Below are 26915 nucleotides of genomic sequence, written 5' to 3' on the forward strand. Positions count from 1 at the left end.
TGACACAACGCAAATCAGGTAACGTCCCCATTCCAGTAGAACAAGTTCCACCTTTCGCCCTGCACATGCACATACACACCAGTGGCCCCTATCTCCCAACCATATCCCCAACATCCCTGTCCCCCCAACCCCCCAAGAACAGGTCCTAGGACAGTCAAGTCAAGTCAAATAATTTATATAGCGCGCTACATACACAGAGGGTCTCAAGGCGCTTGAAGAAGGGAGGGGAATTATTTGTCGAATATCCAAGTTTTAAGTTGCTTTCTGAATGCGAGGTGGTTCTGAGTGAGGCGAAGGTGAGTGGGAAGTGAGTTCCAGGTTTTAGCTGCCAGGTAGGAGAAGGATCTTCCTCCCATGGTGGTTTTGTTGATGCGAGGTACAGTAGCAAAGGCTTGGTTGGAGGATCGTAGCTGGCGGGAGGGGGTGTAGATGGAAAGTCGTGTGTTGAGGCATTCGGGTCCAAGTTCGTAAAGTGCTTTGTGTGTGTGCCAGTCCCCATCCAAACCATATCAACAATCAACACACAACTAAGCCCACCAGTAGTCACTGCAGGCATGCCTTATGGGCAGTCGGGGGTGCTCAGTGCCAACAGGCGACCACGTAAACTCCAAGACTCACCCCGCTTAGTTCCCCCAGTGGAACACCGAATCCTCTTCCACCCGGGCCCCACCCCAGGAACAGTTGAGCCCCCACAAATTGTCCAGTACCTGCACCACGGAGCGATCTCTGAAAGCCCCCCTTCCGTGGGCTACCAAACTCTGACACCCTACAGCCACAATAGTGTCCACCAGCTCTTCTATTGACTCCCAGCAGGCCAACAGCAACCTCCCAAAGTACAAACCATTACTCAGCCAACAGTCCATCAGTTGTGGCCGGAGTGACCTGCGGCATGCGTAGACTGTCCGCTTCCGATGTCTCTGTTTTCGAATGTGCTTTGTTCTGTTCTGAGTCTGTACCCTCTGGTGATTGGGTCAGCCGGTCCCCCGGTAGTGTCGACAACGCTTCCAGCACCCCCCACCGCTCTACCTCAGTTTGTGACGTCAGTGGTTTCCGCAGGCCCCGCCGTCTGTGTCGAAGCCGTTGTGACTTGCGGAGTTGATGATCCCTCGAAAGGTCTGGGGCCTGGAGTCCCATTCGATCTGTCCCAGCACTGTAGGCCTCCAACCACATCCACGCCTCGTCTGGGGTGTCATAGAACTGAGCCTTACCGTCCAGTATTATTCTCAGTTTGGCGGGGAAGAGCAGGGAGTACTGGAGCCCCTCCGATCTTAGCTCCTTTTTGATCGATATGAAGGACGCGCGATGGTGCTGTATATCCGAAGTATAATCTGGGAATGGAGTTACCTTGCCGTTTCCGACTTAAAATGGACCTTCGGTGCGTGCTTTTTGGAGCGAGAAGTCACTATCCTTATAATGTAGCAGCCGAGCTACCACCGGATGGGGTGGACGGCCCCGGCTGTGGTGGCCTCGCGGGTACCCTATGCGCACGTTCCAATGTATGAAAAGAGGACAGTCCCTCAGGAGCCACCACCATCTTCAGCCAATTCTCTAGGTATTGCCCCATGTCCGACCCCTCTTTTTTTTTCAGGCAGACCTACGCGGATGTTATTTCGCCGATTTCTACTTTCCGCGTCCTCAGCTAGCCTCTCCAGCGTCAGGATACGGTCCAGGGCGTCCGTCACTTTGCTCGCCAACGCAGTTTGGGCTGGCGCTACATCTTGGAGTATGCCCTCCACTTGTTTTGCTCTGTCCGCTAGCTTAGTGATGCGCTCGCAGGAGGCCAAGGCCTGGTGTCACCAGCGCAATATCCTGTTGTAGGGCGGTGCAAGATTCCGCAATGGCTGCAAGAATTCTGTCGAACTGTTGTTGCATCCCAGGGTCCTGAGGTACTCCCAGGACCCCCGGTTCATTCTGGGTTGGAGCCTCCGTGTCCGATAGCTGTTGCGCTCCTTCTTTCTTCCCCTTTGGCTTCCCCATGACTAGGTCTTCCAGCTCGTGCTCCGTGAGCTATAAGCGCTAAACCGCGTCCCGACCACTGGCAGAAGACTCAGCGCCCAAGTGTGGACCAGCAAGACCAGTAGGCCCTCTCCCCGGTAATACCCCTGCTCAGCAGTTTGTGTGACCTAATCCGCGGTGCGCCCTTGTTATTCAGTAATGTCAATCCTGGAGTACTGAAAGCAAGATCCCAGCTTTGCCATTTATCGCCGATCCCAAGGCCACCCACTTGCTCTCGCGCCTGCCGCCATCCACAGCACCCCAGATCCACAGTCTCCAAGAAGGCCCAAGCTTGCAACCCTCACCGCCTGTAGCCCCGCTCAGGGTGCACTTTCCTTTCCGTGCCAGCCCGGGTACCAAGGCCACGTTTCTCCGGTTGCTATTCCGGATCCAGGTCGCATCTGTGTCTCCACTCTTCCGCAGCCGCTCCGAAAACACCAGGCCACCAGGGTCGTACTGAATCGCTTCGCCCTGGGGGCAGTACTCTCCCTCGCCGTCCTCTTCTGTGCCCCGCCGTGCCCCTTAACTCACTGTCCTGCTGTGTCAGGGGCCCCAGGTCCAGATCCACAGCGTCTCCAAGCTTGTTAATCACAAGGGCCTCAAACATTGCCACAGAAATTCCTGTGGTTGCTGTTGCCATCAGTCACCCAGTGTGCGTCCCCGCTCCCACCCTAGGCCGCAGCCTTCCCCAGCGCCCGCTTTCGCCTCCATGGCCCGGCACTCCGGGTCATGCCACACCCCACTCACCAGTGCAGGAGTCGCTGTCCTTCCGCATGGTACCAGGCAGTCCCACTCTGCCGCGCTGTTCCCGATCTCTTAGCGTAGCTCCAGGGAAGGTAAAGCCTCCAGGCCTGCACCTCCAGTCTTCGCGCCGCCCCTGCTGCTGGTAGACCCCAGGCCGGGCCTACCCCGGGGAGGACGCGCCCGTCCTCAAACCCCTCGCACACAGTCCCGATCTGGACCGCGAGGAGATCTCCGCTGCTCCGGACCCTCTTAATTCATCAGCGTGTGTTCTCCTCCATCAGCAGTGCCGATCTTCCCCTTCTCCGGCTTTAGGAGTTAGAGCCTCGGTGCCGCCGCCATTTTGTAGCCCTCGCCTACAGCGGCCCAGTCCTGAAAGTTGCCCAAAACTCCCGATTGGCGCTAGTAAAAGCCTCTGGATTGCGCCAGCCTAGGCCCGCACCGCTCCCAATACACTTGGTGCCGCCAGGCGGGTCGAGGGAACGGTATATACCAGGATTAATGCGGGCATTCGCCCGGAGCTCAGTGCTCACGCAGCCTGCCCCATCGGCCTCCAAGCCACGCCCCCTTGTCAAATGTAAACATTGTTCCACATCTTGAACCGTGCTTCACCTCACATCATGAATTTATTCTTGAAGTTGTTTTGGGATATTCTTTCTTTTCCTCCAAACTCACATATTCTTTCCTTGACTGTGAAGTGCCTACCTTGTGGTTAAGAAAAATAAAAACTTAGGCTCTAAATCACTATCAGCCACACTATTGAGGATTTCTCTAAATGTCCCAGACAATCAAAGATGGTATTGAATGCCTTCAAAGTGGGGAAGACTGTTCTTGAGTAAAGAAGATTACTCTTAAACGATTCTTCTTACAGAAGAGCCCTTGGGAGCATCAGCCTTCCGCCCCACCTTTGCACTCTGATGGTCTCCCTCTCAGACGACAGCATCAGGCTACTTTGTTATACAGTTGTCTAGAACTTGCATAAAGAACAGCACTTGTATTGTTTCCACTGGGAAGAGTCTGGATGTCAAAAGAAATGAAAACATCTGGGTGCTTCCAGTTCAGTTGGAAAAGAGACAACTATTGCCCTTTATGCTTTTCTGTGTGAACAGGGTTCCTGGAAATTTTAATTGAAGCGGTGCAGGGTTTCTTGCTAGCTGTCATTTTGGACCTTAGTTTCAGAGGTGTCTTTAGACACATACGGAGGACCACTGGCTGGTTCTTAAAGCTGAGGTGCCTGTTGAATTTACTGTACTGCTCACTAACCTCAGAATGACACACGGGTCTATAGATGTGGGCGCCAATATGGCTGAAAAAGCATATGTTGCATTGGCTTTTATTATTTATTTTATCACTGAGATGCAAGTTTGTACTAGCCCTCGCCATCTTTCATCAATGTCCCCAAATTGAATATGGTACTCGGCCATTGGACTATGTAACTGGGTCAGTCCAACAGATGTTGTTGCCCGAATTACTTTTTTGCTGAGGTTTTCATTTTTAAAGTAATATCTTCAATTGCCTCTATTGAGCTCAACAGGTGTTCCCTTAAGAGACTTCCACATTGTGTTACCTTTGATTTTTGCCTGATTGCTCTTTTAATTACATGTGACAGTCGTATGATTTTTGCATCCATGTTCAATCATTGTCTCTGAGAAGCAGATGCCGTTTGCCTGTAAACTTTGTGTAGTTAGCTTTTTGCCAGGCTTTGAGCTTCATTGTTTCCTCCTCTATTGCCGTCCTGATACTCTAGAGCCTGTCCCTGACCTTGCTTGTGTATGGACTCCCCAAAAACTCAAAGGCACCCAGAGTTTTAAAAGTCATCTCATCACCATAGACTGCCCAACAGTAATTTAAACTGCAGTGAATCGATGCCCACATTGGGCAAGCTGTAAAATAAATCATATTTCCTCTTGTCTCTTTGATAAAAGTAAAACCTTTGCTTCAAATTTTAGACTTTGACGAGTGGTCATGCAGTAGTTGTATCTCAAAATGATTGTGGAAACACAGCTCTGACTGGGCTACCAAAAATAACTGTCTCCTTTGAAAGTCATCCTTCATGTGCCCGCAAGACCTGGTGAGGAAATTAAATTGAGTAACCCCAGTGCTGAGATAGCTACGCTGGTTTTTGCAGTACGCTAGCAAAAAATTATTTATCTATCCGATATTCAAACTATACATGTGAACAATTTAATTTTCTGTTTAGCACCTGGACTCTCTAAGGTAATGTGACAGACGTTATAAGTAAGGACTTAACCGACACAAAACCAGGAAATTCTGGACTTTAGTTACTGACCCAGTCTTTCTCCATCGATGAAAACTCCTACCACTGTAAATAAGATATATGATAGAGACTTCTAGCCGCAAATGTCTTACCTTAGAATATTTCCCAAACGCCAGACTAGATTATGAAAAGTTCGAGCAGTATCTGTCTGCGGTAGGTGGCGTCGACCTCGATTGATGTGATTTGCACAGTTTCCCGATAATTTTATTAATCATAAACATATTTTGAAATGGGTTAGGTACCAAGTGTTACTTCTTATTCATTGTTAGTACTTAGGTTGTTTTTTACTCTGTGAGAAGTCTTTTCTTGCCGGACATTTATCTTAGCAATTGTTATGCTGTGTCCACTTTCAATCTTCAGCCCTCCTCCTTTCAGCTGTGCTGTTCATGCAGGCTACTGCAAAAACCACAGTTGATGGACAGAATGCAGAACAATGTCATACATTTAGGCCAATGGATTTAGGCCCAGAGATCTGGGCCTACATCCATCGTTTTTTTGGTCACCAAGCCATTCCAGTTTGAACCCAGCCATATGCAAATCAGTCGTGACCCTGTGCCCCATGGGAACAGTCCAGCCCGAAATGCAAAGCCAGGTCCTCCCTGGACTGGAAACAAGCATCCAAGGACCAGTTTCGGACTTTCAGCCCTCATCAGCCTGGATAGCTTGATTCCAGTGGCATGGAGAGCACGGGACTCACGTCTGAGCATACCCGTCCCACTCAGGGTGACAAATGTAGAAACAATAGTTGATGGACAGAATGCAGAACAATGTCATACATTCACCCCAGTACAGAGATCTGGGCCTACATCCATCGTTTTTTTGCTCACCATGCCATTCCAGTTTGAACCCAGCCATATGCAAATCAGTCTTTACCCTGTGCCAACAGTCCAGCCCGAACTGCAAAGCCAGGTCCTCCCTGGACTGGAAACAAGCATCCAAGGACCGGTTTCGGGCTTTCAGCTCTCATCATGCAGGCTACAGCAGAGAGTGAAGATCCTTTTGGATGCCAACAGTCTCACACCTAGTATCTAGCCTCCAATACAATAGGAAGAACATAACATCTCACTTTTGATATTGCTAGTTGATACCTACTATTCAGCAGGTCTTGGGAAAAACCTGAGAGGGAGGGACATGTCTTTCTTATGCTTGTATGCAATTGGGAAATATGTTTTAGATGGTTAGAAACCAGCTCAATATGTGGATGGGATCTAAGTAGTTGCTAGCAGTTTCACTCATATACATATGTATTTGTTTGTTATTCAGAAGATCGAGGAGGTGTCTTCACCACTAAAGAGCATAAAACGTCAGCGAGAAAAGGCTGAGTTGTCGGACACAGAGGAACCAGACAGGACAGGCGTGAAGAAATCGAAACCTCAAGAAGTGAGTTCAGTGAGGGACCTGGCTGGACTGGCCATCAGTCCTGAATGAATCTGTACCTTTTTCTTGAATTAATTTCTGGAAGATTCAGAAGAGTAGCTAGCTGACAGTGGGCCCTGTATACCAGAGCAGGATTCCAATTGCAAACCTTTAAGGTCATTACTAGAGTTGCCATCTGTGTTAATGTATGGGATCAAAATTCTCCCCTTGCCCTTGGTGTGGTTGTTCATTTATCTACTGCATTCCACACAGTCTGAGGTATTACTTATAGAGTGAGTTAGCTGGGTAGGCCCCTGGGCATGTTTCTTATTTTGCACATATTTTGCCAACAGATTTGTATGAAGAGTTGATTTTGCCTGTGCTACTCAAGGCTGGCGAGACATGGGTCAGATTGTCTTTGATTTGACTGCTTGTGAGCTTTCATTATCATGAAAATCTAATTGAAGATTGGGTCCCTCAAGACATTGATTAGTGATCCCAAAACATCACAAAGATGGGTATTGTACATGAAAATCCAGCTATGCTCTGCCATGAGCTTACAGGCTCATGATACAGTTCCTGAGCCCCCGACATTCACTTTTCAAAAACCTTTACCTGGGTCCACTCAAGACTGTGATTGCCCTGTAGCGTGATTTGAGTCCACTGCTTAGCTTGTTCCCACCTTCCCTCTGTAAATGCACTTTGTTTACCTATTATCTGTCTTTGATAGTTCTAATGTCTTTCTTTGTTCTTGCTTTTCTGTTCACCAGGATATTAGTCGGCCAAATTCACCATCAGAGGGAGAAGGTGATGTAGAAGGCGAGGGAGAAGGGGAGAGTTCAGACAGCCACAGCGTCAACGATGAGGGAAGCAGTGATCCCAAAGACATTGACCAGGATAATCGGAGTAGCTCACCAAGTATCCCCAGTCCCCAGGACAATGAAAGTGACTCTGACTCCTCTGCTCAGCAGCAGGTTTTGCAATCACAGCTCCCAACTGAAGCACTGCCGGTTCAGAGTATGTCATGCTTACAGTCTACACCAGCTGTGTCACCAGTATCTGTGCAAGTGCTGCCAGCTGTTTCTTCAGCACAGAGCATTCCAGCTGTACCCTCACAGATCCCGTCATCAGTGGTTCAGCCCCCTGCTGCAACTTCTGCACACTCCCATATCCAGCACACCCCAGTTCTTCACCCACAGAGGCTACCATCACCTTATCCTGCCATTCAGCCTTTAGCAGGGTCTCAGCCCCTGGCTTCTCCTACATCCCAGTCACAGCCAGCTCTCCACGGGCTGCAACCTCTGCATGTCCAGCTGCCTCCTCTTCCACATAATGTACAAGCTCAGCCCCACCTGCAGCACCCTGGTCCTCCACAACCATTCCCTGTTACCTCTCAGTCATGCCCACCTCCGATCTCCCCACAACATCAGACTCAGGCACTCCCTATACCTCCAGTTCCGCAAGTGGCTCAGCAGCCAGCTCTACAGATGCAGTCTTTGCCACCCTCATCTCAGCTCTCAAGGGAACAGCCTCTGCCTCCTGCTCCCATGGCCATGCCTCACATTAAACCTCCTCCCACCACCCCAATACCACAGATGCCCACTCCACAGTCACACAAACATCCTCCACATCTATCGGGGCCATCTCCATTTTCCATTAATTCCAACCTTCCCCCACCACCAGCTTTGAAACCCTTGAGCTCCCTTCCTGCTCATCATCCTCCATCCGCCCACCCACCTCCCCTCCAGCTGATGCCACAGAGTCAGCAGCTCCAACCATCACCAGTTCAGCCGCCTGTTCTTACTCAGAGTCAAAGCCTGACACCTACCACAAATCACACTCACACTGGCCACCATCCATTCCCACCACAGAACCCCATGCCTCCGCATCCCTTCATTCCTGGAGGGCCAACATGCATTACTCCTCCATCCTGTTCTTCTGCCTCAGCTCCTTCTTCCATGACTCCTGTTTCAGCTCCTTCGCCTGTGTCCTTGTCGGTGGTAGCATCTACACCTAGTGGGACTCTTCCAATTGTGACATCCCCTGGCTCCTCTTCTATCCCCTGCACAGTGCCCCCCATCACAATCAAAGAGGAGGCCCCAGATGAGATGGAAGAACCAGAGAGCCCCCCAAATTCACCACGAGGTCCCTCTCCAGAGCCCACTGTGGTGGATACACCAAGTCACGCCAGTCAGTCTGCCAGGTAAGAAGTACTATTCCAGACCAAACTGAGTTAATGTTAGTTAGGACGTGTTTTAAGCAGCTTTCCTTTAAGTTGGAAAATTTAGATCTGTGCTCAATTTCAATACCCGGTACAGAATAGAAACCATTGAATGTTGGCAAAGTTCAAAAAGGCCTTCGAAAATTGGTCTGAAGGGAAAAGATTCAAGAGTTTGGAAAGCACAGGCAACATGATGAGAATACAGACTCATGTTATGTTGGTTGACTAACCCAGGATGTTGGTTAGTGTTATGGCGGTATCTCAAGGGTGTTCAATGTGAGTATTTACTCTGACAAAACAATTATTCTATGATAAACCAATGAAATTAGTGCTACAATCCAATGCCTAATGTAAGATATCTTCCATTACAAAAGGACAAAATTAAGATTATTCACTAGTTCTCCTTGGGAATATAGTGTGAGTGCCCTATTGGAAATAGTCTCATACAATATTGAAACAATCATATTCAGTTATCAGTCATTAAGAAAAAGTACTGAGTCCATTTTTTTGCTTCAAGGGGCAGTACATTGGTGCAGACAAACGGTAATTTATTGTTTGAGTCATATGAGCTGCAGATCGTACACTTTTGCAATAGATCACCACCTGGTGTTGGGCTCGGATGATTGCAGGTTGTTGTCTTCTTGGAAGAAGTCTTTGTAGTCACAAGATAGGTGACTCCTCCCTTGGACAATACTACTCATGGTCATCGACTCCATCCTCAGATTGTTTTTTTCCACCACTGGGTTCGGATGAAAGTTTTCCGCTCCGGCTAGAAAAGACTTTTTCAGCAACTTCGAAGTGTGAAACTATATACAAACATTTTCGACATCGAATAGACTTCGACATCAGCAGCTACATTCCGGTGCGTCGACGCGGGCGTTTGGGCCTACGCCTCATGGACAGAACTCCATTCAAGAGATGCCCGGTAGGTCGAGCAAAATTCCCTCGTAGCGACCATCACAAGGTCTGCAACCTCTGTCTATCACCGGAACTCGATGAGTCGACCTGCACAGCTTGTGCATCCTTCCGATCGAAGGAGACCATTCGGGATCGGAGGGCACGTCGACACGAGATAAAGAGATCAGCGCCAGCACCAGAGGCCATCTTCGAGGAGATCGTCGAAGAGGACGTCTCCGAGGACCCGAATCCACTCGAAGACATCTCAGAGGAGGAGGCTCCACTCGTCGCCGAGGAAGACTTGCCTGATCTCCAGATCATATCGGGGGCAGAGGACTCGGATGACTCGATTCCATTTCGGCAACCCGTGAGTACTCTTGCCCCTGCACAACATACACTACCCAAGACAAAGGCAACGGTCAGCACTCCGCCCATGGGGCCCAGTCGAGACCGAAATATCCCCTCAGATGCCCCGCCTTCGGGCTCAGCTCCGAGGAAAAAGACTACGCCTTCAGGTGCCTCGGCACCGACGAAAGCACATGTGCCAATTCCACCTCCTCCATTGGCACCGAAGCCAAAATGGCCTTCGGTGCCCAAAGATAAAGATCCTTCGGCACCCAAACCAAAAGATGCATCGGTGCCGGAGCTGAAGACTGTACCGGATCCGAAAGCTTCGACTCCGAAACCTTCTGCTTCCAAAAATAAAGATGGAAAGCCAGAGCACGGCGCCGCAGGGCCAACGAGACCGGTCTCCACTCCAAAAGCTCCAACTTCGGTACCGAAGACTCCAAGGCCTGATACAGAGACCCCTAAACCCTCTAACAAGCCTACAAAGCCGAAACTACCTTCGGCACCGAAAAATTTGCCACAGGGCTCTAACGCCTCCTACAGCAAAAAACACTAAACCACTCCTATCCGCACCGAAAAAATTGAAGCCAAAGAAGATTGTAGAGGAGGAAGAATTGTTTAGACCAGATCCTAAACAAAGAAAAGTCATATCAATCCAAAAACTGGACATGTGGAAGCAATTCCTTAGAAGAGACCAGCAGACACACCACTTCTACCTGTGGTTCCTGCCAAAAAGAAGGATTGTGCAACTTCTCCAATGCACCCTTCCTCTCCTTCACCTTCTTCCTCTCCTTCACCTTCTTCCTCTCCTATCCCTCCTTACATTGAACCTACAGTTTCTCCTGTTTAATCTCCTGCATCATCACACTACACTGACAAGAGTATGATCTAGGTGGGGGGAATGACGTACCAGAACCACATGCATACTCTTTAGATAAAGATGTCAATCCAGAATATCCTAAAGATGACGATGTATATAGTTTCCCACCACACAATGTGCCCGACATTCCTGATCCTCAGTACTACCCAACAAAACCTTCCCTTCCAGAAGATAGTATTGGGTGTAATCATCTATTAAATAGAGCTGCCCTTTACCACGAGGTATCAATGCACTCTGATGCCATTGATGAGGATTTTTTACTGGATACATTTGAGCAGTCACAAAGGTCTACGCAAATACTACCCATGATCAAAGGAGTCATTAAACATGCTCCAGGAATATTTAAAAACCCGGTACGATGTAGGGTATTAAATCCAAGAATAGAAAAGAAGTATAGACCAGCACCATCTGATCCAGTCTATATTAAGGGACATCTGCCACTAGACTCTTTAGTAGTGTCTAATGCACGGAAAAAAGCCAATTCCCAGACTTCTGGTGACACGCCCCCGCCTGACAAAGAATCTAAAGTTATTGATGCATCAGGGAAACGGATTGCTGCGCAGGCAACAAACATATGGCGTATAGCAAATACACAAGCCCTACTCTCACGTTATGACAGGGCTCACTACGACCAATTAGGGAAGCTAATGGAGCACCATCCAGATCAATACAAGTATCAGGCAGCAGAGCTCATTCAAGAAGGCAAATTAATATCCAATGCCTCAACTAAATGTGCACTAGATGTAGTTGACACAGCATCCAGAGCAGTCAATACTAGTGTGATACTCAGACAACATGCGTGGTTACGCATTTCAGGTTTTAAAACAGAGGTACAGACTACCATCTTGAACCAGCCCTTCAATCAAATCCAATTGTTCGGGCCAGAAGTAGACAACACACTAGAAAAGATTAAAAAAGACACAGACACAGCTAAGTCTGTGTGCAATACAATCCACACAGACTAGAAGTTATTTTCGCCACTCCTTTTATAGAGGAGGCTCTAAGCAACCCGGCACAGATACAACATCATCTTTCAAAACGCACACACAGACCTCCTCTAACAAAGGCTACTTTAGAAAAGGATACATAGGCAATAATAACAAGGGAAGAGGTAGAGGTAATAACAACCGCTCCTCTTCCACTCCCATACAGTGACTTCCCTCTGCTTCCCCTACAGCATTCCACTCCTGTTGGGGGGCAGATTATCACAGTTCCTACCTGTCTGGAATTCCATCACAACAGACAGGTGGCTAAGACAGATTATCCAACATGGCTACTGCCTAGAACTCCCAGCAACCCCCCCAAACATACCACCCAGGCAGCATCCAATGTCCACAGAACATATGACTCTGCTTCAACAGGAAGTTCTAGCACTTCTACAAAAGGATGCTATTCAAGTAGTTCCTTTAGAGGAACGATGAACAGGAGTTTAATACCCTGTACTTCCTAATTCCCAAGAAGGACGGGACACTAAGACCAATTCTCGACCTCAGGCCCCTCAACCATTACATACAATCAGATCATTTTCATATGATCACTCTACAACAAGTACTCCCACTACTACAACAGGGAGATTTTCTTTCAACACTAGACCTAAAGGACGCCTATTTTCATGTTCCTATGCATCCTGCTCACAGGAAGTATCTAAGGTTTGTCATACAAGGACAGTACTATCAGTTCAAAGTCCTTCCATTCGGGGTCACAACAGCACCACAAGTGTTAACAAAGTGCTTAGCAGTAGTAGTAGCAGCACATCTCCGATGACAACAGATACATGTCTTCCCTTACCTCGCAGATTGGCTCATAAAAGCAAAATTGTTCAACCAGTGTGTCCAACACACAAAACAAACAATTCAGACATTGCACGACTTAGGGTTTACAATAAACTACACCAAGTCGCACCTAGAGCCTTCGCACGTTCATCAGTATCTAGGAGCTACCATAGACACATCTACAGCTCTAGCGTATCCCGGTTCAGCCAGGATACAAAGCATTGAGACCTTAGTCTCCATTTTTCAACACCAGCAGTCTTTCCAAGCCAGAATGTTCATGAGACTGATAGGCATGATGGCGTCTTGCATATTCATAGTTCCCCATGCAAGACTGCAAATGCACCCATTACAAGAATGTCTAGCACAACAGTGGAATCAGGCTCAAGGTCAGCTCACAGACCTGGTAGACAGCCGTACGCATCGCTCTCTGCAATGGTGGAACACCAAAAACTTGACAAAGGGACGGCCGTTCCTAGAACCTGTTCCACAGATAGTGCTCATGACAGACGCATCCCTCACAGGATGGGGAGCCCATCTCTTACAATATACCACACAAGGCCAATGGATCAACCAACAAAAACAGTTCCATATCAACCATCTAGAGCTGCTAGCAATCTTCCTAGCACTCAAAACGTTTCAAGTACAAGTACAAAACAAAGCTGTCCTAATCCGCTCGGACAATATGACAGCCATGTACTACATACAAAAACAGGGGGGGGGGGACACTCTCTGCAACTGTCCCAGCTTGCACAGAACATTGGGAGATGGGTCATTCCTCAAAACATACACCTGACGGTAGAACACCTTCCAGGAATTCACAATCACATAGCAGTCTGTTGAGTCGACAGTCACAACAGATTCACGAATGGGAGATACATCCACAAGTTCTTCAACCATTCTTCCAAATGTGGGGGCATCCACAGATAGATCTGTTTGCCACCCACGAAAATGCAAAATGCCCAACCTTCGCCGCCAGGTTTCCACACCCACAGTCGGAGGGGAATGCGATATGGATGAACTGGTCAGGCAGATTTGCGTACGCTTTTCCACCTCTCCCACTCATTCCACTAGTAATGTGCAAACTCAAACAACAGTCTCTCAAACTAATACTAGTAGCTCCCACATGGGCACGTCAGCCATTGGTTCATCACACTACTAGATCTCTCACTGATTCCACATAAAAAATTACGGCTCACGCCCTCCCAGTTTACACACAGAACCATGGAGAAATAAGACACCCAGAACCAAGCCAACTGAATTTGGCGATCTGGCTCCTGAACTCTTAGAGTTTGGTTACTTAAACCTACCACCAGACTGTATGAACATAATTAAAGAAGCTAGAAGACCCACTACCAGAGCATGTTATGCCGCTAAGTGGAAAAGATTTGCAATATATTGTAACAATAATCACATTGATCCACTGGATGTTTCCATCCAAAATATTATTTGTTACCTTCTACACCTACAAAGGTCCAATTTAGCTTATTCTTCCATACGCCTGCATCTGGCAGCAATTGCAGCCTGTTTACAGAATAGACAACATATATCTCTCTTCAGAGTACCTGCAATCAAAGCATTTATGGAAGGATTAAAACTAATAAACCCACCTAGGTTACCACCTGCTCCAGTATGGAACCTAAACGTGGTCCTTACAAGACTTATGGGACCCCCTTTCAAGCCTTTACACAAGTGTTAATTGCAATTCCTAACATGGAAAACTGCTTTCCTTGTTGCCATCACCTCTCTCAGAAGAATTAGCGAAATACAAACATTCACAATACGAGAACCATTTTTTCAGATACATCCTAACAAAGTGGTTCTTAGGCCTAATCTAAAATTCCTGCCAAAAGTTATTACTCCTTTTCGCCTTAACAAATCAGTAGAGCTACCTGTGTTTTTACAAAACCCGGACTCTGTTGCAGAAAGGGCTTTACACATCTTAGATGTTAGAAGAGCCTTGTTATACTACACTGACAAGACTAAATCCTTCAGAAAGACAAAACAACTATTTGTATCTTCCTCTCCCCCACATAAAGGCAACCCCATCTCTAAGGGAGGAATTGCCAGATGGATTGTAAAGTGTATACAAATATGCTATCAAAAAGCTAAACGTACACTAACGGTTCCTCCTAGAGCAGACTCCACTCGCAAACTAGGAGCCTCTATGGCTTTCTTAGGAAATATACCACTAGAGGACATATGCAAGGCAGCAACATGGTCTACAATACACACCTTCACTAAACACTATTGTGTTGATGTGCAAGCTGCAGTAGACCAAGCTATCCTTAGAACACTGTTTCAGAACACTGCAGCGGATACAAGCGACCACCGCTGGGGGAGACACTGCTGCACAATCGTTGCAAAAGTGTACGATCTGCAGCTCATATGCCTCAAAAGGAACATGCTACTTACCAGTATGCATCTGTTCTTGGCATGTAGAGCTGCAGATTCGTACACGCCCTCCTGCCTCCCCGGGACTTGTATCAGTTACAGTACTCATCTTACTTAGATGCCCCCGCATAGACATCCTTTCTCTTTACTTCTACTAACTCCATTTCCCATCATGGCGAAAAACAATCTGAGGATGGAGTTGATGACCATGCGCAGTATTGTCCAAGGGAGGAGTCACCTATCTCATGACTACAAAGACTTCTTCCAAGAAGACAACAACCTACAATCATCCGAGCCCAACACCAGGTGGCGATCTATTGCAAAAGTGTACGAATCTGCAGCTCTACATGCCAAGAACAGATGCATACTGGTAAGTAGCATTTTCCTTCCCTGATACTGGTCGAATTAATTGTTTATTAATGGCAGCGAAATATAAATACTTATGTTGGCTGCTCTTTTGGGCTTCTCAGAACTTTGGTGGAAATTATGAAATCCGCACTCTTGCCCAAGCTGTCATCTCTTGCCATCGAGTGTAATTTCAGAGGTATATTGTGCGAGTTAGTGTATGAAAATACCCAGAGTGTATGTATTCAAGAGAAATAGCAAGTTTCTTGGGTGTTCATAAGTGCATGTTCGCTGTCCTTCAGTTTCTTGACACCTTTTTTCCACTTTGTTGCATTTGGTTTCTATTGCAGATTTTACAAGCATCTGGATCGGGGCTACAACTCATGTGCCAGGACTGATCTGTACTTCATGCCACTAGCTGGATCCAAGTTGGCAAAGAAGAGGGAGGAGGCTATCGAGAAAGCAAAGAGGGAGGCAGAGCAGAAGGCCCGAGATGACCGGGAGCGGGAGAAGGAAAAGGAGAAGGAGAAGGAGAGGGAGCGGGAAAGAGAGAAAGAAGTTGAGCGAGCGTCGGTACGTTCTATTGCAAGAGTCAAAATAAGCATTAAGTTTGTGGGCATACCTAAAAATGGGCAAGAATGTAGAACAAACCTAGTGTCTATAATACCTCCTGCTGCCTCTTTCATGCTGTTGCATATTTCTCAGATGCTACAAAGTCGTGTGAACCTGTTAACTATTCAGTTTAATTAGTAGACGTGTCATGGGGCATTGTATTGGTGATACAGTAGTCCTCCCACTTAACCCTTATTTCTTCATAATGGATTCTCCAGTGAGTTATCAATCCAGAATTACATCACAGGCTATGTCGTCTCTGAATACATTATTTGTGTCTAACACTAAATTCCATTGTCATAATTGAGGTGAGCAAACTATTATTAATAAGATCTTTTCTGATGTAGATGTTTAACCTGGTCTGAAGACTGGGAGCAGTATCTCTTTTAGAATCAGAACAGCCATTCCCTCATGACAGAACCTTAATTCTAGGAAAAGAAAATGCATGCTCAAAACCTATAGTGAGGAATTTCCAATACATTTTTTATTCAAATTATTGTATACTCCTTGCAACCAAACAGACCAGTTAACCCAACGTACCATTCCATTATATTCACTGCTTAATTAGAGTTCCTCTACTGTTTTTCATGTTTTAACTGCACAGGTTATCTTGTGGTTGCACTTTTGTGCTGCTAGTGGCTATTGTCCATGTTTTGCTTATCGCCCACCATCTTGAAAACTTGTAAGCACAATGCTTTGCACCAGCTATCTCGGCAAGTTCAAAATTAAATTAAACATAAAAAAAAAAAATCCACAAAACTAGGATTGTCCGATACCCTTAAATAGTAGTAGTGGAGTATCTGCCCGTGTGTGTTATCCAAAGACACATTTTTTCAATATTTGATTGTGTAATTCATTTTGAACAGAAAGCATGCAGCAGGGTTTTTTTTGTTTTTTTTTACATTTTCCTTCTCTTTATCCCTTGCTTCCTCCTTTTTTTCACCTCTCCGCCCACCACCTTGAATTGGCAGTGGCAACTCTTTGCACTGACCAGTAAAGGGCTTCTTTTGATTTGCCTAAATTTGGATGCAGTTTTGTGCATGTCCACGGAATTCAGTAGGCCATCAATGAGATCACTTAAACGTTGAAAACACGCTGGACCTCTTTGGCGAAGGATCAGAGCATAAATTCAACGCACAAGGTGCAGAGGAAGAACAAGAACATCATGCCTCCATTCCAGAATCTGACTCAAGAGATGGAAGAAGACTTGCCACAAGGTCAACATCCTGTGAGTACCGAACGCCCCTTGACCCAATCTCCAACTCAGCCGAAGCCAAAGGCTTTCGCTCATCCCCCGCTTTCGGGCCTCGGTCGGCGAATACGAGATGTCTGACTCCTGCCCTCCGGCTTGGCACTGAAACACGTCACTTAGCCTTCCAAATCTGGATCAAGTCAACCAAAGTCTTGCACCAAGCTGAAACCTTCAGGCTCGAAGCCGAAAACCGCTTCGGAGCTGAAATTATTGACTCCAAAAACAAAGCCTCCTTCAGCACCGAAACCTTCAGCATTAAAAAGTCGTTCTACCCGGCACAGAAATCCTCTGTGCTGAAACTTAAAAGTGTTCCTCCAAAGCTGCAGGATCTAGTTTTTGATGCCCCAACACTCAAATGAATCCGAGGACTTTACCATATTCCTTGGGAGAGGAAGAACTAGAATTACTTGCTAAAGTTGCAGAATATCCTGGGATACAGTTACACAAGGAATCTCTAGAAGATTTCCTATTTGAAATACTCGGTAGCACACCAAGGGCCAGCCACACTCTGCCTATGCTTCATGGTATGATGAGACATGCTGATGATATCTTTAATGATCCAGTGTGTGCTCTCGCATTCTCACCCCCAGAATTGATAAAGAAAATATAAGCCAGCTACCTCAGATCCAGTCTTTGTTAAAGGACAGTTACCACTAGACTCCTTGGTGGTCTCTAATGCTCGTAAACGGGCCAATTCACAGACTACAGGGGATGCTCCTGTTGCAGACAGAGTCAAAACTATTAGACACCTCCGGTAAACGAGTAGCCGCCAAAGCAGCAAATCATTGGCGCATTGCCAACCCCTAGGCCCTGCTAGCAAGGTATGATAGGGCACACTGGGACAAAATGGAGCAGTTGCTACACCACCATAGGGCACACTGGGACGAAATGGATTAGATCCTACAACACCTCCCAGATGGACACAAAGCAAAAGCCCAGGATTTAGTCCAGGAAGGGAATCTCATATCCAATTCCTCAATTAGATGTGCTTTAGATGCTGCAGAAACCGCAGCCATAGAGATCAACACTAGTGTGTTATTAATGAGACATGCATGGTTGAGGATTTCTGGTTTCAAACCCGAAGTAAATCATTAGAAAGAATGAAAAAAGACACAGAAGTAGCAAAGTCTATGGGAGCTCTGCAGTCTCCCTCTAGTTGGAGCTCCTTTCATCGCTCCTTTTACCGTGGAGGGTCGAAAGCCTTGTCCTCAGACAATACTGCTGCCTCCTACAAAGGAAACAGTCAATCTTCCTCTACAATTCCTCCTCATTTGGCAATCCATCACCACAGACAAATGTGTGTTAGGAATTATCCAACATGGTTATTGCCTGGAACTTCCCAACAATCCTCCAAACATTCCACCGCGTTCTCACATAATGTCACCAGAACATTTACATCTACTTCAGCAAAAGGTCCATTCTCTCCTGTCCAAAGGAGCCATAGAACCTGTGCCCTTACAACATCAAGGGACAGGCGTGTACTCCATGTACTTTCTCATCCCACAAAATGATGGCTCTTTGAGACCTGTTCTAGACTTTGGAGAACTAAACCTCTACATGCTTTCAGAGCATTTCCACATGGTGACACTTCGACAAGTGCTCCCACTTCTACAGCAGGGCGTTTTTATGTCTAGTGTAAACATAAGATCCATATTTTTACATTCCAGTACATCTCGCTCTTCGCAAGTACCTCAGATTCATGATAGCAGGTCATCATTACCAATTCAAAGTACTACCGTTTGGAGTCACCACTGCCCCCAGGGTATTTACCAAAGTCTGGCAGTAGTCGCAGCACATCTGAGAAGACACCACATAACTGACTCATCATAAGCCAGCACTTACCAAATGTGTCTCCAACACACTCAAACCACTATTCACTTACGTCACCAATTAGGGTTTACAGTAAATGTGTGGAAGTCTCATCTACAGCCTTCCAACACACAAATTTATCTGGGAGCCACAATAGACGCTCAGAAAGCTCTAGCCTCTCCCAGTACAGCCAGGATTCACAGTATTCAGTCCCTTCTCACTCAATTTCAGCCCAACCAATCATTATAATTGTTCCGCACGCAAGACTTTACATGCGTAGATGTCTTGTGCCGCTCGGGACACCCAGATGTCTTGTGCTGCTCGGGACACCCAGATGTCTTGTGCTGCTCTGGACACCCAGCTGTCTTGTGCCGCTCTGGACACCCAGCTGTCTTGTGCCGCTCTGGACACCCAGCTGTCTTGTGCCGCTCTGGACACCCAGCTGTCTTGTGCCGCTCTGGACACCCAGCTGTCTTGTGCCGCTCTGGACACCCAGCTGTCTTGTGCCGCTCTGGACACCCAGCTGTCTTGTGCCGCTCGGGACACACAGCTGTCTTGTGCCGCTCGGGGCACCCAGCTGTCTTGTGCCGCTCGGGGCACCCAGCTGTCTTGTGCCGCTTGGGGCACCCAGCTGTCTTGTGCCGCTCGGGGCACCCAGCTGTCTTGTGCCGCTCGGGGCACCCAGCTGTCTTGTGCCGCTCGGGGCACCCAGCTGTCTTGTGCCGCTCGGGGCACCCAGCTGTCTTGTGCCGCTCGGGCACCCAGCTATCTTGGGAGTTTGAGGTGTGAGGACCTCCATTAGAAGTTGATGTGCTAAGACCTCCCTGAATTGATCAGGGGCTTGGACCACCTATATTGCTCTTATCAATGTTTTTACTTTTCTGTAGTCTTTTACCCCTTAATTCAGTGATCTTGTCAGAGTAGAGGTTTGGAATTTCTGAGATTTCGCCCTCATCAGGGAGTGGCTTTTTAGAGGACATGATCTGACTTAAGGTCTCAAACATGCAGGGCCTCAATTCCTGAAGGATTGTTTGCACGGCTTTGTTGCTTATGTTAGGAGTTGGGGCAGAAGCCTTGTCAGAGTCAGACATCGTATATAGGAAATGTTAACTTGTAAACAGTGGTAAAGCCCTTTAATGAAAGATAATTAAGGAGGATTTCCCTTAATAATAGTGACAAGGTTTATAGATGAAGGAATGTCAGGAGAATAATTCCTCTTATTATAATTAATTTTGCTATAGAATGTTAAAAAGGCCAGTTAAATGTGGGTTTCCTACTAAAACCCCCCTTTTTTATGAATAAGTTTGTAAAACAATAACAACTTGCGGATGAAATCTGAAATAAAAGGTAGCGATGCAGAGGAAGTAGAACAAGGATGAAATTGAAGAATAATCGTTCACACAAAAAACAAAATATTAAGGTTCGATTAAACATCTAAAAAGCTTTAAATATATTCAAACATTAGAAATAGTACATAAGCTGAAAGAAAAGGCAGGTTAATATGGTCAGTCACGCAAGGATGGGACTAGGGAAGGGGGTGTAGGGAGATCTCCGTAAATTGGAGATCGGTTTAGAGGCAGTAGGAAGGGGGATGGGGTTAAGCCACACACAAGTGAACTTCAAAATAGAGATAAAAATGAATTATGGTAATATAGAAAAATGAACTTATCTGCTTGGAGCCACATTTAAAAGAGACAGATTATTGATGGCTCATGCCTTTCATGTGTTGCTATTGTTTTATTCTGGAACCTTTCAATATTCTGATGTAAGCGGCTGCTTGGACTTCCCTTCTTGTAATGAAATTGAAGACGGTACCCTTAGTGGCTATTATATCACACAAGAGGAGAGGTAAAGGGCATTGGTGAGCTCACGCCTGACCTTAATTTCTTATCAAACCACAAATTGGTGTGACAACCTTGGATTACGCCAATACCCCAGCTGGCTATTTAGTTAAACATAAGGAAGGATGTATTGACATCCCTGCTATATCTACCTATTTTACTCCCAGTTGCTCAGCAATTCCAAAAATTAGAAGAGGAAGGCTCTCTCACATGTTATATGCTTCATCATTTGCCACCTCATCCTACCCTGGTAAGGTGGTAATACCAGGGCCTACTCAACCTCAGTCTGGTGCTAACCTGAGGGAGTTCTTAGCTATGTCTTTTCTTTTCTTCTCTGGATAATGCTTTGATCCAGTTTGCTGGTTAAAAAAAACCTTAGGATACACCACAAAAGTATCCATTATTCAGGTAGTATCCTAGGTTTATTAAAAAGTTACCGACCGGTAAATACAGGAGGCATATATGGTTGTAATGACAGATATACGTCACTGTGTGGAAACAAACATTAATGCCAAAATGTTTCCTTCTCTTCTCCCTTGCGTGTTAAGAATGGATGGTAGTCTTTACATATATATATATATATATATATATATATATATATATATATATATATATATATATATATATATATATATATATATATATATATATATATATATATATATAGTTACCCCTTTTCTATGCTGAATTTTTTATATCCTTCTGAAGTTTTGTTATTTTCTGTGAAGGTAGAAATGTTTTCCTTTCATTCATTTCTTTATTGATTGCTTCTGTTTTTGTATAGAGTTGGTAGTCTTTACATATATATATATATGGTTACCCTTTTTCTATGCTGAATTTTTTATATCCTTCTGAAGTTTTGTTATTTTCTGTGAAGGTAGAAATGTTTTCATTTCATTCATTTCTTTGATTGCTTCTGTTTTTGAATAGAGTATGTTGAAAAGTGCTTTTCAATGAATTTTGAGACATAATTTCCATAAGCAATGCTTCATATAGGCTATTGGCTGTGTTAATAAGTAGGAGTTAATTTTGTGTACATGTCCATGCTATTTGTGAAAAATCCTTACAGAGAACAAGATCCTCCAAAAATATGTGGTTCATTAGTAACTAAGTATCCATTAGGGGCTGCATTTGAATATACTCAGTCATTTTAGTCCTATCTAGGGCTGTTTTACTCTCATTCTTTTTCAAGAGCGATAATGACTCCCAATCCTCCTTAAGACTGCTTGATGCAGTGCTGCTGTTTACTCCTTGTGAGAGAAGGAGTTTTTAGAATCTAGGCTTCCGTTTCTACATCGAAACAAAGTCTTTGAAATTCAGACATCTTGAAGATGCTCGTGGGGTGATGGCTTTGTATAGTCAGCAAATTTTCTTTACCAGATATAAATTAACCTTTTTGGTTAGTAAAAATGTACTAAGGGCCTAAAAGAGTGTAAGGTATGTGAAAACACCAGGTTATTGGCTTACCTCCTCTTTGATCTTAGATCCCAATTGGCATCTTTTTTTATTCTCAACTGTTGGTATGTTTATTTCTCCAGTATTGGATCTTTCATAGATTCACATGCTTGAATCATTCCCCGTTGTCGAAGTGGGATTCTCACAGTGATATATTAAAGCAGAATGTGTAAGTAACACAGGATATAATGGTACTAGTCCATAAATTGAATAGCCTGTCTGTCCTTTTTTAGAAAAGGACCACACTCTAACTATGACCAACCAGGTGGTAGCACCCTCTAGAACACTCCCAAAAGAGGCTGATTCACTCAGATTTTCACTGCACTTTGTGTGTGAAGGGAGTCTTCCTAAGGTCTGCTCGGGTTTTTCTTCTGAAAGGCTATTTTCAATCTCATTATTCTAGTATGACTTAAAGAAAAGGCCTTTTTCATCCCTGAAAGATCTGTGGGAAGAAGAGACTTCATGTGGTTGACCCACAAAAGGACTGCCTTTATTGCCTTCATCCCAAGCATGAGGTAAAAGAGTAAGATTTGTTGCACTTTCTCCTCAAAACTCTGAGGGACAAGAAAGGGAGGCTACTTCTGTGGCTTCCGAAAACTCAGAGGGCATCTTCTGAAGAGGATAGTAACACCTCTTCCAGGTCTCACAAAAGGGCTAGATCCCATGAAGGAGTAAAAACATTTCTACTCAGAAACATCCTTATTTAGCCCATTGACACCATCTACTAAACCTAGAGATTGCCCTCATCCCTCCTTTATGTTCCCAAGACATTAATCCTTTACAAAGTCCCTCTCGATGGCTCCTTAAGCACCAAGTTCGTCGGCGACCGTGAGCACCACTATCTCGTTGTCGAGACTGTTGACTGCGAAAACGATGATGCCAGTCATTTATTTATTTATTTATTTCGATTTATATAGCGCGTTATAACCCAGGGGTCTCTAAGCGCTTTGTCAGGTACGCTCAACAAGTATTCAGAGGGTCATTCGGGAATTTATAGCCCCATCCAGGCTTGTTGGAAAAGCACAGTTTTTAACTTCTTCCGGAAGCACAGCAGGTTGGTTTCTTTCCTTAGTTCCACTGGTAGCTTATTCCAGGCTGCTGGAAGGGTATTAGAGATAGCGCGGCCACCAACTGTGGCCAGCCTGAAACGTGGTTGGGAGAGGAGAGTCGCTTCCGACGATCTTAGCATCCTACCAGGCCTATAGGAAGTCAGGCGGGCCTTCAGATACCCTGGCGCCTTTCCATACAAAGATTTGTGTGCAATACAGAGCCCTTTGAACAATACCCTCTGCTTCACTGGCAACCAGTGCAGCTCAAACATGAGGGGGGATGCATGCGTATTCCTCGATTTCTTAAAGATAAGCCTTGCAGCGTCATTCATGACAACTTGCAACTTGTCCAAAAGTTTTTGAGGCAGGCCTATATATAGCGAATTGCCATAATCCAGCCTCGCTTGTGGAAAAGTCAGCCCATATGACAACCGATGCCCAGGCTGCTGGCGTAAGACGCCTCTTAGTTCCCATCCTGAATAGTTACCAAATAAAGAGACGGGCGCTGGAAGCAGGAATCACAAGAACAGGATTTATTACTCATGAGGAGAGCCTGTCATTTCGGACACGAAACAAGGTGTCATCGGGAGGTGCTCTAACAAGTGAGCTGAAACATCGTCTTTTATACCTTACAAAACACTTAGCATTACAATCACGACATTGTGAAACATGGAAAAGACATCCCCATAATCCTCGTGTCAATCCTACCCCACATATGTTCACAATAGGGACCCTTGACCTGCTGATAAGAGGGGAGGGTAATCACGCAGCTGAGTGTTCCGCCAATTTTTAGGATGTGTGCGCCTGATCGTAGCCCAGGGGGTGGGGTGGCCAGGATCAATAGTGGGTCCTTTGAAGAGGAGTGACTCCATACAATAAGCAGTAAACAGTATCTCCTGGCTTAGGCGATGACCTCAGACATGTGTGGACAGTCAATCGCGGAGGGAGGGTTTACTAACAGAGGGGTTATTCATGAAAGGAAAGGAGGTGCTGGTCAGGCGCGGCCATGACTCCCAAGGACAGGGTCTTGCAGAAGAAGAAGGTTTATGACTTGCCCATGTGAGGGAGAAGGGGAGGGGGAAGCCAGGGTGTGCACAGGGACAGAGTCGCACAGAGAGAGGTCTTATGACCCGTACATGAGAGAGCGGGGGCAGTCAGGTGCAGCTGGGGAGGGCTATGTCAGCTGAGGCGAAGGATGCCTCTTCAAGAGGAAATGGGGGGTTTGCGTGGGTCAAGCAGAAGGGTTGCCTTTCAGGGCAGGGTCGCGCAGAGAGAGAGGGTTTCATGGTCTATGCATGTGAGAGAGGGGGGGGGGGTTCAAATACGCGCAGAAGGGAAGCCGTTGATTCTAATGAGCGGGAAAAAGGCCAGGGTGCCTAAAAATGGCTGTCTTATACACATGGGTGCGGGCTTTTGCTGGCGGAGTGATGCGGTCAACATTTTACGGTATTCATGGTGCTTACAGGGAGAGGAGTGGGAAAAGGGAAATGAACGCTGTTTATGTACATCAATTTCTCTAATTTTCCACAGTCGCCCCTTTTTACATAAGAGTTCATTTTTGTAATTGATGGGGGTACAAATAAACAGGCGCGGTTGAAGAATTAGCATTTGTCAATACTAACATTTGGCATATAATCATGGACAGTTGATGTGATGGGCAGAATGCAGCACATAGGAAATTGCATTTGTCGAGTTCCTAACATTCAAACGCACTACATAGCATAAATGTCTCTGACTTAAAAATGTGACCAATGAACATTTTGACCAAGTAGTTGAGGGCGGAATTCAGTTCAATACACAAGATCTCTTCGTCACAGTGTCTTTTTAGCAGTGAGCCATCACTGGTAGGCTCTAGTCCGTATCCTTTCGTTGGCGCTGTTGAGCACCGGCGGTGGAGCTATAGGTCCAGCTCGTATTCAACCTTTCGCGTTGCAAGGTGCGGTCTGTCCTCTGCTGTTAGACCACAGTCCTGTTCCCTAACCAGTCCTTTTAGTGGCGCCTTATGCTCGGCACCTATATTTCCGTGGCAACACCCTATTCCCACCTGAATGCCGTTCTTCCTTTCGGCGTGAAGTCACATGGAAAAGAGGGTGTGTGTGGTTCAAATAGTCGATAGGAGAGAGAGGGCGGAGTGGGGTCAGATTTCCTGGGACACACCAAAGGGACCAAGGGAGCAAAGGATAACAAGCAAGCAGGCCCATCAATCGGGCTTGAAAAGGGGGACGGAGGCTCCAGGCACGCGTGGGTAGGCGGACAAAAGGGCTTCAGGACAGCCTTTCATCCTTTCGTTTACCGCATTGGAGAGTGCTGCCTCGTCCCGTATTCCTGTTGTGCTGTGGCTCCACCTGTGGTCGAGGTCGCATGTGTCTCATGATCTGCAGCCAGGCTGTGTGTCACGTCCGACCCTTCTCCTCCGGTGATCGTATATCTTTAAATGGGTAAAAACAAGTTTTAGAGAACTGGCAGGAGAAGAGATTTTTACATTTGAATTCCACTCGCAATCCTAGCACCTGGCGTTATGCTCATTGGTCATAGTCAGAAGTCTATTACCATGAAGTAAGTAGGTGGGTATTTCTACTGCGTTCGCACCAAGTCTAATCGGCGTTTGTTCATGACATATATGGACAGAGGTCAGACTCTTATCACCTGCGTATTTCAACAAAAAAAAACCCAAGATTGACAACATTCAGGGGAGACTCGTCCTTCTAACCCGAGCCTTAACAGTCTTACATTTCCCTTTAGAGCTGGCTAACTTTTTTTTCAAACAGAGCGGGGGTGCAATCATCGAAAGACAGGGTTAAACAGGTTTTTTCTCGAGGGGCGACAGTTACTCATGGTCATCAGATATATATATCGGGGACAGTAGCTGGGGTCAATCAAGTGGGGCGGGGACGCTTCGGGCATTCGCGCTTGGGTGCAAAGGGGTGGGGCAATCTGGGCATTGGGGGTCAATCTGGACCTTGGCGCTTGTCTCTTAATGAACCGAAAAATAGGGTGCCATTGACATATAGTTCCCTTATAAAAGGCCAGATTAGGGAACCTTAGTCGTCTCACCTGTCCTTTCTTTCTTAGCCAATTCGAGTTCATTCATTTTGCAGAAAGGAGAGGTAGTAATATGGCAAATTACAATCATTTTAGTTTCTGTCAATTTCGCTGAACACCTTCGTGTTCAATAAGGATCCAATCAGACTGGTGCCAGCGGGGCACAATTTTACCACAAAAAGGAAGACGGAATAGGGAGACTCTCATAGAGAGTCAGAGTCGTCCGCAACCTAAACGAGCCATTCGGTACACGTATGACATGTAGAGAGAGAGAGAGAGAGATAGATAGAGGGGGAGAGAGAGAGAGAGAGAGACGTGTACGAAAATAGGTCATTTAGTGCGCTCACAACACAGAACAGCAGGGGTCAGGTAACACAGAGACGCGAACAGAGGAGAGACATAAACCCATACATTACATACACACAAACTCATTCAAAGAAAGACAGTACATGTATTTCATACAAAAAGGTTCATGACAAAACATAAAACAGTTATTGGCCCAAAAAAAAGATCTTTCTGCATGCTGCGCATCTTTAGTATCCTATTTGTCTACGTGCTGAGCTCTTTTTACCTTTCCTCCTTTTCCTCTCGTTTGCTATCTTTGCGAATGTTCTCGGTTGCTAATACTTAC

General features: G+C 46.0%; 1 protein-coding gene across 13 annotated transcripts in view; it reads left to right on the forward strand.

The window, feature by feature from the left end:
* The window catches only part of RERE (arginine-glutamic acid dipeptide repeats), a 1284697-nt gene that overhangs the window by 1055620 nt on the left and 202162 nt on the right, over positions 1–26915 (forward strand). For all 13 annotated transcript variants that reach the window (XM_086921406.1, XM_086921411.1, XM_086921410.1 and 10 more), the window contains 3 exons: positions 6278–6394; positions 7141–8573; positions 15575–15797. In XM_086921406.1, coding sequence (XP_086777532.1) covers positions 6278–6394; positions 7141–8573; positions 15575–15797 — 1773 coding nt within the window. The remainder of the gene's footprint in view (positions 1–6277; positions 6395–7140; positions 8574–15574; positions 15798–26915) is intronic.

Source organism: Lissotriton vulgaris, chromosome 5, assembly GCF_964263255.1.
Source record: "Lissotriton vulgaris chromosome 5, aLisVul1.2, whole genome shotgun sequence".
In the NCBI taxonomy this organism is placed as follows: domain Eukaryota; kingdom Metazoa; phylum Chordata; class Amphibia; order Caudata; family Salamandridae; genus Lissotriton; species Lissotriton vulgaris.